Source organism: Triticum urartu, chromosome 6A, assembly GCF_056163025.1.
Source record: "Triticum urartu cultivar PI428250 chromosome 6A, HENAU_Tu73, whole genome shotgun sequence".
NCBI lineage: Eukaryota > Viridiplantae > Streptophyta > Magnoliopsida > Poales > Poaceae > Triticum > Triticum urartu.
The window spans coordinates 410,027,961-410,046,982 of NC_141878.1; the positions used below are offsets into that span (position 1 = coordinate 410,027,961).

A 19,022-nucleotide genomic window follows, 5' to 3' on the forward strand; every position below is an offset into this window, starting at 1 on the left:
GGATTATTGACTCTAGTGCAAGTGGGAGACTGTTGGAAATATGCCCTAGAGGCAATAATAAATTAGTTATTATTATATTTCCTTGTTCATGATAATCGTTTATTATCCATGCTATAATTGTATTGATAGGAAACTCAGATACATGTGTGGATACATAGACAACACCATGTCCCTAGTAAGCCTCTAGTTGACTAGCTCGTTGATCAATAGATGGTTACGGTTTCCTGACCATGGACATTGGATGTCGTTGATAACGGGATCACATCATTAGGAGAATGATGTGATGGACAAGACCCAATCCTAAGCATAGCACAAGATCGTGTAGTTCGTATGCTAAAGCTTTTCTAATGTCAAGTATCATTTCCTTAGACCATGAGATTGTGCAACTCCCGGATACCGTAGGAATGCTTTGGGTGTACCAAACGTCACAACGTAACTGGGTGACTATAAAGGTACACTACAGGTATCTCCGAAAGTGTCTGTTGGGTTGGCACGAATCGAGACTGGGATTTGTCACTCCGTGTAAACGGAGAGGTATCTCTGGGCCCACTCGGTAGGACATCATCATAATGTGCACAATGTGATCAAGGAGTTGATCACGGGATGATGTGTTACGGAACGAGTAAAAGAGACTTGCCGGTAACGAGATTGAACAAGGTATCGGGATACCGACGATCGAATCTCGGGCAAGTATCGTACCGCTAGACAAAGGGAATTGTATACGGGATTGATTAAGTCCTTGACATCGTGGTTCATCCGATGAGATCATCGTGGAACATGTGGGAGCCAACATGGGTATCCAGATCCCGCTGTTGGTTATTGACCGGAGAACGTCTCGGTCATGTCTGCATGTCTCCCGAACCCGTAGGGTCTACACACTTAAGGTTCGATGACGCTAGGGTTATAAAGGAAGCTTGTATGTGGTTACCGAATGTTGTTCGGAGTCTCGGATGAGATCCCAGACGTCATGAGGAGTTCCGGAATGGTCCGGAGGTTAAGATTTATATATAGGAAGTCCTATTTCAGCCATCGGGACAAGTTTTGGGGTCATCGGTATTGTACCGGGACCACCGGAAGGGTCCCGGGGGTCCACCGGGTGGGGCCACCTATCCCGGAGGGTCCCATGGGCTGAAGTGGGAAGGGATCCAGCCCAAAGTGGGCTGGGGCGCCACTTCCCTTATGGCCCATGCGCCTAGGGTGAAGGGGGAACCCTAAGGAAGAGTCCCAAGGAGGGAAGGCACCTCCTAGGTGCCTTGGGGGGAGGGAAACCTCCCCTGGCCGCCGCCCCCTAGGAGATTGGATCTCCCGGGGCTGGCGCACCCCCCCTTGGGCTCCCTATATATAGTGAGGGTAGGAGGGCCTCTTGAGACACCCCTTATGCCTTTGGTGCAGCCCCTCCCTCTCTCCTAAGTCCTTCTCCTCTCCCGTGGTGCTTGGCGAAGCCCTGCAGGATTGCCACGCTCCTCCACCACCACCACGCCGTTGTGCTGCTGCTGGATGGAGTCTTCCTCAACCTCTCCCTCTCTCCTTGCTGGATCAAGGCGTGGGAGACGTCACCGGGCTGTACGTGTGTTGAACGCAGAGGTGTCGTCCGTTCGGCACTTGGTCATCGGTGATTTGAATCACGACGAGTACGACTCCATCAACCCCGTTCACTTGAACGCTTCCGCTTAGCGATCTACAAGGGTGTGTAGATGCACTCTCCTTCCCCTTGTTGCTGGTCTCTCCATAGATAGATCTTGGTGACACGTAGGAAAATTTTGAATTTCTGCTACGTTCCCCAACAGCTTAAACTTAGAGAGTGGTTTTTTTTGCCATGCTCCTGGTTCGTTTAAGTTTGAGGAAGATTGGTCGAGCAGATCGCAGGTTGCTGGTGCTACGACCGGACGGAAGCAAAGGGAGGAAAGGAAAGGCTTTCTTGTTTGAGAAAAAAACAGGGTGGTCCGTTTCCATGCTACTCTACTCCGGCTGTGCGCGTCATGGCCATGATGGCCTGACCTGGTCATGGCAGGCCGACAGGAGATCACCGGAAAGACCTGCGTCGCGATATCCTGCCCTGCCCACTGCCCCTTCCGTGTCTTTCCGAATCCCAAGAGAAGCCACGAAGAAAGGATGCATGCATGACCATAGCGAATAGCGATCAGGAATGATTTCGCGCAGGGCAGGGGCACGGGTGCGGGGTGCGGGATGCACTGCGAGGGAGACCGGGCCCGGCGGTGGGGGTTGCTGGCTGCTGCGTTCCCGTCCTGTGCTTTACTTGACCGCCAAGACAACTCTCTCCTCTCTCTCTCTCTCATGCCCTTGTCCACTGTCGTCTCTGCGTGCCTCCTAGGGTTGCAACCAGTGTCTGTTGGATTCGTGCCGTCCATCTAGCTAGGTAGCTGCGGTGCGGTGCATGCACCCAAGGACGTGCAGCGGTGCAGATTGTATGCGCAGGCTGTTACGTAACCAATGCTCGTCAAATCATGCGCCCGTGTACGCCACCTCTATCTCTCTCTCTCTCTCTCTCTCTCTCTATCTCACTTCCAGAGATAACTAATTTACGATTAGTAAATTAAAGACCATCGTGGTTAGTGTTGTAATGAATTTTTGTTGTTGTCGCTAAATTGATGGTTATATCAAGAAGTTAGCTTGAAACCATTAGTGTGAACTTCAAATTGCTAAGTATGACATCTGGAAGATAATCTCCGAAAGGGAGTAGATCTCGTAGCATTAGGGAGTATAATATGATGAAATCAGTAGATACTCACTCATAATGTCTTATGTTATGACTTAGTAAAATGCATGAGAGAGCATAATGTTGTGCAATCATAATGTTAAATATGACAAAATATAGGCTTAAACAGTAGTGGTGATAATCTGCAAAGCAGTAGATCTACACACTACCTTGGGATCTCAATACATCAATTTGAAGAAATCACTAAGAATTTTGCATATGTATTTGCAAGAAATTGAAAATCTCAATTGCAAATAAACGTATTAATCTCGACACATGGTGAACATAGAAAAAATATACATCTTAGAAAGATTCCGGAATGCATCGTACTCCGTAGAAAAACAGTACTATAAATGTACTGAATATACTTTGCAAGAGATTAAAAATCTCAATTGCAAATAGTGAAGGTAAATAATTTGAACATGTCATGAACATGGAAATTATTTACATCACAATCTTCTTCTGGAGTACACATTACTCAACAGAGATTACAGTATTTGAAGGCACAAATACTGAAAAAGGTCTAAAACAAATCAATGCTAGTAAATAGCACTGTTAACAGAACCAATTAGCGAAATATTTGAAAGCTGGGCAAATATTGGCCTGGACCATTGGCCGTTGCCACCGCAGGAGGGGGCGTGCCGTGGGCGATGTTGTGACATGCCATGGACGGCCGCGGGTGACCTCAGGCAGCGCTGAGGTGCGCCGAGCGCTCGGGGTCATAGCACCGCCGTATCGCGAGGATGCAAACTATGGTTGCTAGGGCCGCCACCGGGACGTCGAGGACACGGCACCGCGAGCTGAGCACCGGAGGGCGTCGCAGCCTGTGCCGTACCTGTGACTGTTTCCACCGTCAGCCGTATACCGCCTATAGTGGCGCTGGGGGTGTCGGCGGTATCGCGTGCTAGGAGGCACTGCCGGTTGGAGCCGACTGCCGTCGCTCCCTCGCGCCGGTTTACCAGGGGGCGGCACCGCTCCATGCAGACCGTTGGTCGCCGCATGCGCCAGACACGTCACCGCCGGGAGCAGAGGCATTGACGCCAGGGGCCACCACACGCACTGGCGCTAGCCGTGCCTCCAGTGGGTCGGTGCCGTCAAGGTCACCGTCGCGTCAAGGGCATCGTGCGTGCGTGTGCCGGAGGGCAACGCTGACGGGTCAGATGAGGGCCATTTCCTCGAGCCCCGCCGATCTGCGCGGATGCGAGCCGAGGGCCGCGTCGTTCGCTCGGGAGCGTCACCGGCCTCGGTCTTCCATGCCGCATCGTGGTTGGAGGCAGTCCTCACGGTCGCCGAGGCGGCCATCTGCGGCATGCGCAGGGAACTGTGGGAGGGCCAAGCCGACGGCCATGCTCGCGCAACGCCGGTCGGGAGGACCGGTGCGCGTTGCGTTGAGGCCGCCGCTTCCACGACGTGCTTACGGTAGCATCCATCGCGATGGCTCGCCGTACCGGTCGGCAAACAACCAAGACTAGTACTCCCTCTGTTCGAAATTACTCGTCCAAAAAATGAATGTATGTAGATGTATTTTAGTTGTAGTTACATTCATTTTTGTGACAAGTAATTCTGAACGGAGGGAGTACTCCGCAATGGTTAGTTCATCCATTCAAAACTAGTACGTGGTCAAAACCAATCAATTCATGCATTCATTTAGTGAGTGGATATGCAAACCGGGTCCACTTGACGGATCTGATTCCGCATCTCTGTGAGGAGATCGGCCGTGCTTGCCGCCATCGCCGATTCCCAAATCTGGTGTGTAACTGCCGCCTCACCCTTTTTCCTCTTGATGTACGCCGATCGAGTCCGGAGCCGTGCCTGAGTCGCCGCCGCAGCGCACCGGCCGCGTCCGGGAGGGATCGCGCCCAGCGCGTCGCACGCCGATGTCGATGCATCCGTGCTGCTGCGTGCGATGCAATGGCGAGAGCCAAAAGTATACTAATTCCATTGCTAACCGCCGCTGGCCGCAAAGGGCCTGTGCATGAACGAGTACCTGTTCACTTCGCGTCGAGGATCGCGCAGCGCCGGGCTTCTTGTCGAGGGCTGTGCCGTTTCCAGTTCTTTCATCTTCGCCGAGTCGCTCAGGGAAGAGCGTGCTGATAATGTGTTGAAAAAAAACTAAAGATAAGGAGACACACAAGTAAAAGTGAATAGTTGTTCTCATTGATGATGACATTTACACACACATATATATAGCCCCCGAATAGGTACGACCAGAGGGATGGGAGGCAACCGCCTCGGTTAGAAAAAGCAGGGATTAATAGAATTAATTAAATCCTAACAGACTCATTGTCCTCTTTCCATTCACCATTGTCATCCAACAGTCTACGAATATAGTTCCTTTTCTTCTTCTTTTTTCGAACTTTAGTTCCTTTTCTTCTTGATACAATAAGGAGGAATTTTACAACGCTTGGAAATATTGACAGCCGTTCATTGGTTCGGATCCAATGGTTAAATATTCAAAAATAACTGTTACACGGAACCTAAATAGTGGGCCAGGAACTGATTTTGAAAATTAGTCCGGGGATATTATGATGAAAAAAAATGCATGTAAAGGTTGAAGTGCTATCCAGCGAGGGAAAGCTGATCACAAACCTAAGGAAATCAGAGTTTAGACCAGATTAGCGAAAACGAAATCAGTGACTATGGATAGTCGCTAAATTAGCTCCCAAATCAAATCAAAATGCAGCGGTATGCTGTCCAACTATGAGCTTTAGGTGCACTTAGCCAACACCATTTCTAACAACGTTGCCTGATTGCTACTCACTCCGTTTTTATTTACTTCGCATTTAGGGTTTTGTTAAAGTCAAAATTTGTCATGTTTGACCAAAAATAGAGGAAAATATATAGCCATTAATTAAGGACTCTTGATTGCTGAGTAATGGTAGCATGCAGTTTCACAATTATTTTCTCTAAAATTAATTGCAATGGCTTATTAGAATTACTAATCACAGTACATTGCCGAATATAAATATTCACTAATGAATACGAAAGACTCTTTTACTATTCTTGGTTTCCCACTCACCCAAGTTCAGTTCAAATAAAATGGCATGAATAGATCAAACACAAGGAAATAGATAATATGATCTGGCAAACATAGACAAAGTTCCACATGTGGCACATGCCTTCCTTCACTTATTTCGCTTCTAGCTCCTTTCTTAGACGAATTTTTCTAGGATCTAGAAGAATTTTTCTAGGACCCAGATGACCTTCACTTCAACTTGATCACCATCGAATTCTCTTTTTTGAGTCCTAATTCTACGGGGTAACTCTAGACGTTCTTCATTCCTAATTCTACGGCTGCAGTCTAGACAGAATTTCAAATTCTTGTCCTCTTCTTGGCTGTCACAGGTTGTGATTACTCTTAGGTCCACCTCTATGTGGAGTTTGTACTTGCTACGATCAGGCAATGCAATCATGTGTGGTCCCAGTGGAAGAATGCACGTGGAACCACAGGGCAGGGACAAGCTACTGCCTCGTTCAAAACTGAAGAGATTGACACTTTTGCTCCCATAGTCAATGGCAATTGCCTTGACGCTACCATACACAGAGCGGCTTCTCGAACCGAAGTCTTTGAGGTTCAACCTGACCTCAATATAGGTCTCAACTGCTTCCGGAATCACCAAGTATGTGATCTCCAACTTGCGGCCAAGGCCTCCATAGATGGTTTGTGTGAATTCCTCAACTTCATCAGGCTCAGTAACATCCCAGCCTCGGCGGAAATGACCGCCACAAGACCCCTCATCATCAGTAGAAGACCCCTCATCGTCTTCTGTGAAAACCTCCAAGCAAAAGGCACCGTAAGCCTGTAGTATCCCACATGGTTCAGTGAGTGCCAAATCCATTCCTTCCTACACATGAAAGCATGAATGTGAAGGATTTTATGATACCATCTGTGCTCCTTGCATGAATTCACATTCTTTTATGATACCATCTGTGCTTATTATTTAGTTTCACCATGGCAAAAAATAGAGTGAATATTGTCATGGCAAATCCAAATTAAAATTTGCCATGTGCATGAAAGTATTTTTGCCATGGAAGAATATAGTAAACTTTGGCATGGCAAATTAAACTAAAACAAGCCATGTGAATAAAAGTATTTTTTTTTGCCATGGAAGGCCATGACAATTTTTATAAATTTGACGTGGAAATTTTCTGAAATTTGTGTTAGCTAGAACATGCAGCCTGTTTGATTTTTGTGTTTTTTGTATTGTTTCAGCAATCACAATCCGGAAAACAACTTTGTTCTACAACATGGAAAGAATGTATGTCAGTAGCTTTCCAATCAACTCATCTTTTTTTTTTGAGACAAAGCTCATCTTTTTTCTTGTGCTTGTATGCATGATAGGAGCTTCTTCAACCAAATAAGTTGGTTGTGCTCAATATACTTGCATGAATTCGCATTCTTTTATGATACCATCTGTGCTTATTAAATAGTTTCACCATGGCAAAAAATAGAGTGAATATTGTCATGGCAAATCCAAAGTAAAATTTGCCATGTGCATAAAAGTATTTTTGCCATGGAAGAATATAGGAAACTTTGGCATGGCAAATTAAACTAAAACAAGCCATGTGAATAAAAGTATTTTTTTTGCCATGGAAGGCCATGGCAATTTTTATAAATTTGACATGGCAATTTTCTGAAATTTGTGTTAGCTAGAATATGCAGCCTGTTTGATTTTTGTGTTTTTTGTATTGTTTCAGCAATCACAATTTGGAAAACAACTTTGTTCTACAACATGGAAAGAATGTATGTCAGTAGCTTTCCATTCAACTCATCTTTTTTTTGAGACAAAGCTCATCTTTTTTCTTGTGCTTGTATGCATGACAAGAGCTTCTTCAACCAAACAAGTTGGTTGTGCTCAACATACTTGCATGAATTTGCATTCTTTTATGATACCATCTGTGCTTATTAAATAGTTTCACCATGGCAAAAAATAGAGTGAATATTGTCATGGCAAATCCAAAGTAAAATTTGCCATGTGCATAAAAGTATTTTTGCCATGGAAGAATATAGTAAACTTTGGCATGGCAAATTAAACTAAAACAAGCCATGTGAATAAAAGTATTTTTTTTGCCATGGAAGAAATAGAGTAAATTTTGCCAGGGCAAATTAAACTAAAATTTGCCATGTGAACAAAAGTATTTTTTTGCCAGGGAAAAATAGAGTAAATTATGCCATGGCAAATTAAACTAAAATTTGCCATGTGAATAAAAGTATTTCTTTGCTATTTTTGCCATGTGAATAAAAGTATTATTTTGCCATGGAAAATGCAAAAATAGAGTAAAAGTTTCCATGTGAATAAAAGTATTTTTGCGATGGCAAAAATACAGTAATTGTTACCATGGCAAATTAAACTTAAAGTTGGCATGTGAATAAAAGTATTTTTTGCCATGGAAAATTAAACTAAAGTTTCCCATGTGAACAAAAGTATTTTTGGCATGGCAAAAATAAAATAGTTTTTGCCATGGCAAATTAAACTAAAAGTTGCCATGTGAATAAAAATATTATTTGCCATGGCAAACATAGAGTAAAGTTTGGCATGACAAATTAAATTAAAATTTGCCATGTGAATAAAAGTATTTTTGCCATGGCAATTTTTCTATTTTTGATTTGCCAGTCTGTGTGCAATTGCTAGCTTTTTAATCCCTGGGGTCTTTGTGGGTTTTTATGTGCGTACGCTGGGCCTTTTTTTGCCCATTTTCTTTAACCCGGATGTATCAACAAGGTTGCTCGTGAAGGGATTCTAAAAAAAAAAGCTTTCTCGCGAAGGAGGTGTTCGGGCCGGAGCGTTTCCGCACCCAACAAACTCTGTTCGGTAGATCGACCTCCCAGATCGAACGTTTTGTTCGGTCTGCCACCTGTCCAGACCGAACGTTCGGTCCTATTAAAACCATGCCCACGGAACGCTAATCAAGGTCCTAAATTTATTACTAGTAGAGTGTCCGTGCGTTGCCATGGGCTCTTGAAATAGTTTGCAAGAGTTATATGTTAAATTTCACACGTACAAACAATATAACACAAACACAATTATTAAATAATTGAAGTCCTTTTTGGCAATATAAATTGATAAAAGAAAAAGATTAACGACATGTCCATGTAATAAATTGAGCGATGTTCGACCTTCACATCCATTACAAAACTATTAATATCTAGATGATGCGCCTAAGAAATTCTTTCACAATATTAGGAAAGTTGCATTTAACTTCACTCGCACGATGTTTTAACAAGTATAATAAAAACTGCTTCCTCAACTCATACCCATCCTGCACAAACAATATATGTAGTTAGTATGAAAATTTTACGCTGAAGGTCTTAAAACATATAACGGACAATACTCACCGCGCAAACCGGCTTGACCAATTCTTTACCGTTCCATCAGAGCATAAAATGAAAAACAAAATAGCCAGACACATTCCTGCAATTTTTTAAATTAATAATATAAAGAATATAATGATAACAAAAATAAATATTTTTATTATGAATTCATTACCCCTCTATACTCGTTGGAATACCAAATGGAAATAAACGTTGTCATTTAGATATATCGGAATTCCAACCAGGCAGCTTTATTTCGAGTGCTTCTTTGAAATCCCTTGCAAAACTTTTAAATTTTAGTGCATGACTCAAATTTTTGTCCTCTGACGATTGGGATGTTTGAATAGGGTCCATAATATATAAACGACATGCCTCTTTGTCGATGAATGCATAGGAAAGATAAATTTACAAGTGGAGCTATTAGAAATAACAATAAACCATGATAACATTAGACAAAATACTTACCATGTTGCACGATGAAATGTCTTTGTCTATCCCAGGCCAGCTATCAAATAATGTTGCCAACGTCTGGATAGTTTCCTTCTCCCAAAACTTCTGACCTCGTGTAGACTCTAGTATCATGAACTATGTAAAAAGAAATAGTGTTTCAACATGTTGATACTAATGCCACATAGAAAGAGTTACGATAACTTACACAAAATCTTAGATCCATGTAATGTATAGGAGGGTCTGTGAACAATACTCCCTCGTCACATGGCAGTATACGCACAGCGGTGTTGAAGCAATCATTGTCCACTTCTCTCTCCCACCCTCGCTCGTTCTCTCTTTCCCACCCTCTCTCTCACACCCCTCCCCTCTCCCTCTCTTTCTCACCCTCTCTCCTCTCCCTCAACTGTGGACCAACTTAATTTGCTCAGTGTTACTATACTATAGTATCCTGGAAGCCTAAACATTAAAGAGAAAATTTAACCTTTATAGGGGCTAAGACAACTTTTTGAACTTCATCGTGGCTCATTTACTCCACCCCTCTAGAGCACAAAAAAATTGGTTATACTCCGTACAGCAAACAAAAATGACTTCATATGGTAATTTTTTTAATCCAGTGCTAGACTTGACATGGGCGCCATGGCATTAGTTCTGATACTTATTCCTGCCTATACCGTAATTTGCTCAATAACAAGTCAAATTGACACTAAGATGAATACAAAAGGATGTATGTAAGATCTCACATCCATAAATATCCAATGGATTTTGTGCATCTACACTCTACCGGCATTACGAAAGATGAGCAACTCTAGTTGAGAGTTGAAAACCAAAGTGCTCATATTCAAATGTAAGTCATATCAGTGCACAAGCACATTACCTCCAAACTGAAGTTTGAATTTGGACAACACCGAAAGAGATATTAGTGGCAACATTCACCATGTAGATGACAATATCACATTGTCCTATTCTCTACTATCACAGTAAAGCTACAAGAGACATTGCTGAAGATTAAGCTTCCAACTTGATCTGACAACAATGGTTACAACTAATAAGTAACTATTTTATAAAATCACTACATCATGAAAATGACATACACAGATGAACCATGAAAAAATAGTACTGAAAGACATGTATGCAAGAATTTCTTAAAAGCTTGATCATTGCATTGCAAGAGCTAACTTCTCCTAGTTCGGCAAGAGAGTCAAAGCAAGAAGCCCTAGTTGATTGGTTCGTGCCTAACACCTTCCCTGCTCTGACCGACACAAAACAATTGTAGGTTGATGCCGCCACCCATCATCCAAGCTCGCTTTCTTCTGCTTTACTTTGTTCATGCCACCTCCCAATCATATCAACAGATGAGTCGATTACCCCTACAATTCAAAGTTTTAGTCTGAAAATACACCGCATGTTGTAAGACTGCTTTTCTAAAATTCATCCATAAAAAGGAATGATCAACCGGTTTTAATATTGCACCAACCTCCGATGCGCAACCATGTATGCATATGTCTAAAAAACATGGGAGGAAATATCGCTTTGGACTAAAAACAAAAACTTATATATAACATTCCATGGTAGATGATTGGTAAAAAGGAACAAACAAACCATTTAATGAGAAGGAATAAACTAACAACCATTTCTAAATTGTAAAAGAAACTAAGACTCCCCTTCTACTTGGCTAGTTAAATATAAATTCCTGCGACCCGTGCTCCACCCTCTTATAGACCAACCGACACCCTTTAGCACCACAGTAAGTTTCTCTCTCTACCTCAACCCCTCTCTCTCTCATAATCAACATGGGGTGTCTCTCCCTCCGTCTTCAAATTCAATTCACTGTTTTTTTCAATAGTGAGTTTGATGAAATTATGAAAAAAATCCTTACTTTCTAGACATGCATACACCATGGGATGTGTAGGAGCAAATTAATTGAATAGGAGAAATATCATGATTTTATTTCAACTTGATCAAGTTGACCACTTCGCCGCCGCCGGATTGGGGCCACACCGTCCAAGTTGACCACTCCGCCACCACCGCAACACTTCGCCACCGTAACCGAGATGTCATGGTCCACCCAAGACCTGCACATGCAAAAGCACATAACCCATCTACCAGCATCCCCACGGCTTAGAGCATACCGAGCTCACTCCATGCCTGACCAAGGGGCGTCAGAACCGCACATCGCAGCCGTCAGGCCACTCCCAGCAGATGCCTGTGCCATGGCCATGCGACCCAGATCGGGACCATCCAGCCCACGCCTCCGCCTCCATCACCTGGCCGAGCTCCACCACGCCGCCATGGCCTAGCCGCTATGTTGCCGCCTTGTCCCGCACAGTCGCCTCCAGGAGGAGCCACCGCGCCAAGACGTTCTCCTTCCACGAGCCCCAGCCGCGCACCTCCTCTCCGCTGCGAATCCCCGCCGTGTGCCGTTACACCAACTCCAAATTCCGTCAAGAGCAGCTCCACGAGCCACACCACCGTGAGGGTCACTCCCAACCAACGCGAGTGTGCGCGAACCAGATCCCGCCGCCACCAGCCGCCAATGGGCTCTGCCCACCGATGGCGGCGATGGGGGAGGAGGGAGAGGGGGGCAGCGTGTGACGGCAGTTAGTGTTTCCGCCCAAGCCACCCCTAGAGAGCGACGCAGCGGAGAGAAAGGGCTTGCGGCCACACCATAAAACCCCCAACCTTATTTTTTATGTTATTTGGGGAAGGTAGATACCGCAATTTTGGAGCGTATACACCACTGATACAAGCTCCTTGTTGTTTAATTGTATTTCAATGTACAGAGAAATATATATCACTCAAGGATGCTTGAATAGCTAGATTCACAAATCTTAAGATTTTTTAAGCATGCACACATACCTTCTTTGTACCATGTTAACAACAGGAATCTAAAAGCAAATGCACCATTGCAGCATTTATGTAATTAATTTATCCACACTTATACATTTTCAAACGGGCACACAGTCAAAACTTATGACCTTTTCTAATCTATTGGATAATGAAGATGCCGAGATGCTGGAATTCTAACCTTCAAAAAACTCCCAATCGCCAATCTGTATGCACCAATACATGGGCATTCTAGCTACTTCTTCTTGGAGTAACCTGCGACCAAACAGCCATTCGTGCACATCTTCTCTGAAGTTTGAGGCAGCAGGTGCTCTACTACAGGGACTGTGACATTAGAAGGATTAAGATTCTCTATTGTTCTTGTCTAAAACCAGAGAGGAATAAGAATAATAATATTGGACCAAGGCTGTTACAAACTAATGGTAGGATAAAATTTACGTCTCGGGCTTCGATCTGGATGCGGCTCGGGCGCTTCGACCTGGATGCTCAGGGTAGTCACAACGCTAGGGCCTGACTGCTGCATTTTATCATCGTGACTTAGTATTTTACCCCGCATTAATCAGAAAACCATTGGTTACAGTCAGCAGAAGAATTTGAGTTATGAAAATAACTTTTCCATCAAGGGCATGGCCAGAGAGGGGTGAGGCATTCACCATCAGCTGTTTATTTTCTGTTTCCATGGTTTTGCAGTCCTTAAGCTGGCCGAGTTCTGATCTAAGCGTGCCGTTCGCTGCGGTCAGCTCACTTACCTTCTGGGCTAGCTCTTCGCATTCTTGCTAGGTAGCATAAGAAGAAATCGAGATCAATTAGTATACTGTTTCAATGGTGAAATTTAATTTATACCATCAAATAATCTTAAGTTAATTCATTTGCTGGCCTAGAAAATCGATACAGTGTTGTCTTACTTGCCTAAACTGGATATGTTTCGCTGTTCAGCTGAGTTCAGAATGTCAAATATATTCTCCCCAGAAGATAATTTTAGCAACATGCAGGTAATAGCTCATAGGAACACTTGACTAAACATCCCTACTGTAATCAAGTCCAGTTAAAACAAATCAAGTATATTAGGCAGCATTGCTCAAGAACCAGTAGAAAGTATATTCTAATTAAAATTCTGGAAGCCTGAGATGATCCCAGATGGCCAAAACTTTTAGTGATTGCATACTTCCCTATGAAGCCATCGCTTTAAATTTCTGAAACAACAAAAATGGGGATTGTTTCAGACATTATGTCCAGCATAACCTATCTGGAGCACTCTCATGCGGAGAGATCGTTGTGCGGACCTAACTTAACAGTCAAACGTCCATAACGTTGAACCTAAATTTTATAACTATCATTTCTCTACTTCTAGTGCCAGTGTGCCACACACTCACCGGGAAATAAACAAGTGCGGGAAAGTATGGTTGTTATAATCATATAAGATGCAATCTGAAAAACATTTACATGCTATTTGTCACCACATTTTTATAAAAGAGGGCTAAAGTAAAACCAAGTTGCAAGTAAATGCACTATTTGTATTTTCCAAAATGAGAGGAAAACTACTATTCATTCATGACAATTACCAATTTTACCACGCTCTCAAAAATCATGACAGTGCAGAGGCTGGAGGTCTGGAAGAAACAGAGACCTTCCTTTGAAGAAAAGAATTCATAACGGAAAACTATACCATCTGAGACAGTGAAGCGTTACTCTGGGAAGAAGCTGCGGCATTCACCTCCCCCTGTACTATGGAGGATGGAGAAGCGCTCAAGGGATCCATCCCAATATTCAAGTTCGGTGCAGCACTGGTGAGTGCCGCCCTCCCAGGTGCCAAAACCAACAGTTTGGATGTAGACCTCTCCTTGTCTTCCAATGGCGGCTCGGTTACAGCATTCTGCACTGTGGCAGCCTGAGATGGCTCACCTGAAAATGCCAACTGTCATTCTCACATACTACCAACATAGACAAACTACTCCATTACAGAACTCTCATGGTGCCCACACAAGGATGCGAACCGACACAATGACACAAATCCAAGCCCACTTCTTCCTTTTTACCAAGTGTAACGGGTACTGTCATTGTCTTTCCAAACTAACCCATCATACCTTGTATCCAGGAATTATGGTTTGTGATAACTGATAACCCATCTTCTGTATTTGCAGCGCCGGACTTCCTCCTCTTCGCGGATGATGATGAGCCCTGGACAGAATACATAAGCATACGTGAAATTGTGGATCAACCAAAACTAACAATCAAATATTGCTAGAAAAAGCATAATCCAGACAATGCCAAACGAGGCACCTTCTGATTGGCGCCCGTATCTCCCTTCTCCGATGACCCCTGGCTCCCGGCATCGCCGCTGTGCAAGCCATATCAGTTGATTTCAGTTCAGCCTACCCGGCCAACAGACAAACAAGAGCACACCGCACACATGCAAGCACAGAAACCACGCCATACCTCCCGGAGCTGAAATTGATCTCGCCAGAAGGGACACATCGTGTCTTCCCCACCCTCTTCCCTTTCCCTGCCGCCGAGACAGACTCGCCGGCCATGTAAGGCACCCCCTGCACAGAGCAGAATGCAGCAGACAATTTCACAACACGGACGCACAACGTACGGTCAGGTCCAATGCGCTAGAATATAAACGAGGGAGGGGAGCTCGGCATTTACCGCGACCATGGAGGCGTGCGCGTGCGCGTAGTACGCCGCCGCAGGGTGGTGGTACATGAGGAACGACACCGGCGCGCCATACGCGGCCCCCGGCCCGGCCGCCACCAGGCCGTGCTGCTGCGTCCTGCCGCGAAAGAGGAAAGAAAACTGATCAGAACTCAAAGCCCGCCATCAACAAGGCAACGCCACCACTAGCGCCGCGCCGCGGGTCTGCGGCTCCGGAGCGGCTCTAGGAGAGGAGGATCGCATCGCGTACCTGGGCCTGCGGCGGCAGCGGCCACGCGGCATAGGGGATCCCGGCGGCGGAGGCGGCGGCCGCGTAGTAGGCGTGCATCGAGGCGGCCCACTCCGTGTGGGTTGGGGGTGGCTGGCGGCGGGGCTCGCCGAGCCTGGAGACGAAGGGCGCACGCAGCAGCGGCCACAGCTGAGCCCATCGCGGCTCGGGCCCGAGCTGTGCGTGGCAGTGGATCCGCGGTGGCGTCGGCGTCCTGGGGATCCTGATCCGCAACGGGCGACGTATCCGAGGCACCGGTGGTGGCGGTGTCCTCGTGATCCACGACGGCCGCGTCTGCCTGGATCGGCATCGGCGGATCCAGCTGCGTATCCTCGGGAAACGAGGAGGAGCGGATCGGAGGGCGACGGCAGCGAGATCGCACGAGAGGACGGCGGCTCTGTGTCCTCGACGGATCGATAGGAGCGGTTTTTTGCGGGGTGTTTTTTCGCTGCGTGCGTGGGGTGGGGTGGGGTGGGTACAAAAAAACCGAGTAAGGTGAGACGAAAATAAAACTCGAAACGTGACCAACTGAGACATTAGGAGTAGAGACTAATAGAATGCCCGTGCGTTGTCACGAGCTTCTGAAATAGTTTGTTAAAGACTGAAATCGTATAAAGATAATGCATGCTAAATTTCACAGGTAAAGACAATATAACACGGTCACAATTGCATAATAATTAAACTCCACTTCACTTGTAATGTAAAACTGATCACGAGATAGCAAATTGACAATGAGTATATATAAACTGATGATCCAACCAAAAATCTATTATAAATTATTGAGATTTACTTGATACGCTTAAGAAATAATGTGTCATATATAAATATTATGTCATCTGACAAACCTATTAAAAAAAATGTTGCATTTCTTTCGAAGCAAACAACCAACTATAATGTTGGTATATAAATAATATGTCATCTGAAATTTCTTAAATTATTTTATTATTTTAATATTTTTTGAGAATTTTTAATTTATTTATATAGGGTAAGGAAATTTGTCCGACAGAAGATAAAAACATGGAAGCGGTTGAACATAAATCAAGTATATTCGGTTTCTTCTCTCAAGATTTTGATTTTTTTTGTGATACTCTAAACATATCTAATAAATATAAAAAAATATATACTTTAATATTTTTTTCCTTCTGAGACCAGAGACAAAACGTCATTGATGCAATCCAAGGCCCAAATCGGCTATCCAGCACGGTCCAACCAGCACCCAAGCTAACCCGCCCCTTCCCCAAAAAACAACATCAGTATCCCTCACACTCACTCTCTTCTAGATCTCGGCGGATTCACCACTCCATTCCCCCCGCTCTTGCCCCCACAGTCGACAACCTCATCTCCCACCGCGCCCCTCTCATCCCATCCCCTCCACTCATCCGACGGCGATCAGATGCGGGCACAACCGGCTCCCTCGTCTCCCGCCACCACCCCTCCCATCCCCTTCCCTCCACTCATCCAACGGCGGGCAACACCCTCGATGTCCTCACCGATGGCCTCGCCATCGCCGTACTAAGGAAGATCCCGCAGGGCGACCACTACGTGCGCGCCAGCTTGTCGAAGGCCAAGGAGGACGACACACTCACCACGCAGGTTGGTTTTGGCGACCAACATCACACAAAGGTCGCCATCGCCGTCATTGATGGACAGTCATCTTCCACCTCGACGGACGAGCTCACACGCTAGGAGAGGAGTAGGGGTCCTGTGCTTCTTCCACGCTCAGCGCCCCTGTCGCCACGCCATGGATGGACCTCCCTCTGCTCCCACCCACGCCATGGACAAAGCTCGCTCCCCTCCTCAAGCTCATCTCTTCACCCCTCTCATCATCTGGCTTGCTGCACCGCTAGCCCTCACCTTCTCTCCCTCCCTTTCCTCCCAGATCGAGACCCGGTGCTTCTTTCCGGCCGCTAGTACATAATAAAGATAAAAGTGAAACTAACACAACTGTTTTTATTTGTAAACATAAAATCTGTTTTTTCTTTTTTTCACCTAACTTTTTTTAAAAGGTTTTCACCTAACCTATTATCACTATACGACCAGTCCATAGTCTTCTCACTCTAAGGGGTTGTTTGGATGGATAGAATATACAAAACGCAATCTCTACAAATTAGAAAAACCGTCTAACCGAATAAAATCTTGTTTGGCTGTTCCAACTAATCCATAGATATAAAAAACGTGGTTCTCAGAAACCCATAATTTCAAGTTTATGGAAAAACGAGAATTAGTAGTTTTCCTATAAACCCGTTTTGTAAATACTGGATCCTAACGGACTCAGGCCATCCCGTTCTTTTCTGGCAGCCTGCTCCTTCCTCATCTCACGGGATCTCACCGGAGAGATACATATCCAAACAAGAAACAAGAGAAGCTAGCGTTAACTTCTCTTACTCCAAACGTGATTGCTCATAAACTGATTAGTCAAAAACAAACTAGTAAAACTGATTTTACATAAAATCGGCTAAAAACCTATTTTCTATAAACTCATGGCTAATCATCGCTATCCAAACAACCACTAAACGTCATCCACTCCCCTCCCCGTGTCGCTCTCTTCCTCTTCCCCGCATCCCTGGTGGCCATAAGATGACCTGCATATTACGGAATTTAAATACTCACTTCGATCCAAATTAATTGCCGCTAAAGTTGTACTTAATGAGAGTTAATTATTTTGAATCTAAGTGAGTATATTCAATAAAAAGTTATCAATTTTTATATAAAGTTATTATTTATATAAAAAAATTAAAAATCATCCAATGATATTACCGTAACAAGTCCCGACGATAAAAAAAATCACACTCACGCTGCTGAATCGGACGCCGTAGAAAAGAATGAACTTTTTTAGATTTTGTTTTTGACTTGAACAACGTTGCACTCACTCACTATCTCTTTGGTAACTGTCTAATACGTGTATATTGAAAAAAGAACGTCACAGTCATCCTCCCCACCGCCCCCACACATTCTGGTCACTTCCCACCGCCCCTCACATCTCCCCTCTGTTACCTATTCTCCCATGGTCGCCCCTGCTCTTCATCCCGTTCATGGTCGAATCCGGTCGCGGGAGCATCTGTCGGAGGCAGACGCGGAGGCGCGGGACTTGCAAGCCCATGCTCTTCCCTGCTCCTTCCTCAAATCCGGTCGCCGAAGTGACCGAGGAGGCGCTCGAGCTCGGTATGCTCGTTCGGGGACGCCGCCCCCTCCCTCTCCTCCTGATGCCGCTACCGTCACCGTCGCCGCAATGAGTCTCTCCACCATCTCCCGCGTGCTCGCTTGCTTGTCCCGGTACAGATTAGTCTCCCTCTCCGACCCCACCGCCTGCTCTTCCCTGTCAATTCGGTTCATCGGCATGTGCATCACCTCACTCTGTGCAATATTCAGTCCTCTAGGATTATCTGCTCAGGGTCCATGGCATGTCCGCGGCCGTCGCTGCTGCCCGGCTGTGAGTTCGCCGGGATGTGTCTCATGCGTTGCTACCTGACGTCTACTCTTGGGAGCCGGGCTTCGTCGGCCAATGGGGCCGGCAAGGTCCGAGACTGGAGATTCCTGCTCGCCAACTCGCAGTCCCGGCGGCTGTTCTCTTACCAGTCGAAAAAGAGTAAGCTTTCTTCCTGGTTTTGGGTTTCCTTTGATCCACTTTAGTTGGTGGCTGTGTTGACATTTGGCCCTTACTGTTTCAGATTTCCTGAAGGAGAAGAAGGAGGTCCTGAAAGGGGATGGGAGCAACAAGTCTGAATCAAAGGGTATGTTTTGATTCTGGGTTGCGTTGCACATTATTTTTATAGTTT

At 45.2% G+C, this 19,022-nt stretch overlaps 1 protein-coding gene across 1 annotated transcript; it reads right to left on the minus strand.

Annotated features, from left to right (window-relative positions):
- Nucleotides 1-10,519: 10,519 nt before the first annotated feature.
- On the minus strand, nucleotides 10,520-15,710 carry LOC125519730 (DNA-binding protein EMBP-1-like). Its single transcript, XM_048684477.2, has 10 exons — nucleotides 15,229-15,710; nucleotides 14,973-15,096; nucleotides 14,760-14,866; nucleotides 14,604-14,661; nucleotides 14,408-14,501; nucleotides 13,990-14,225; nucleotides 12,977-13,099; nucleotides 12,762-12,840; nucleotides 12,505-12,647; nucleotides 10,520-10,846 (listed from the first exon to the last, which is right to left on the minus strand). The coding sequence occupies exons 1-9, from the start codon at nucleotides 15,258-15,260 to the stop codon at nucleotides 12,559-12,561; spliced, it is 942 nt and encodes a 313-aa protein (XP_048540434.2). The 5' UTR covers nucleotides 15,261-15,710; the 3' UTR covers nucleotides 10,520-10,846; nucleotides 12,505-12,558.
- Between the last annotated feature and the right edge of the window lie 3,312 nt (nucleotides 15,711-19,022).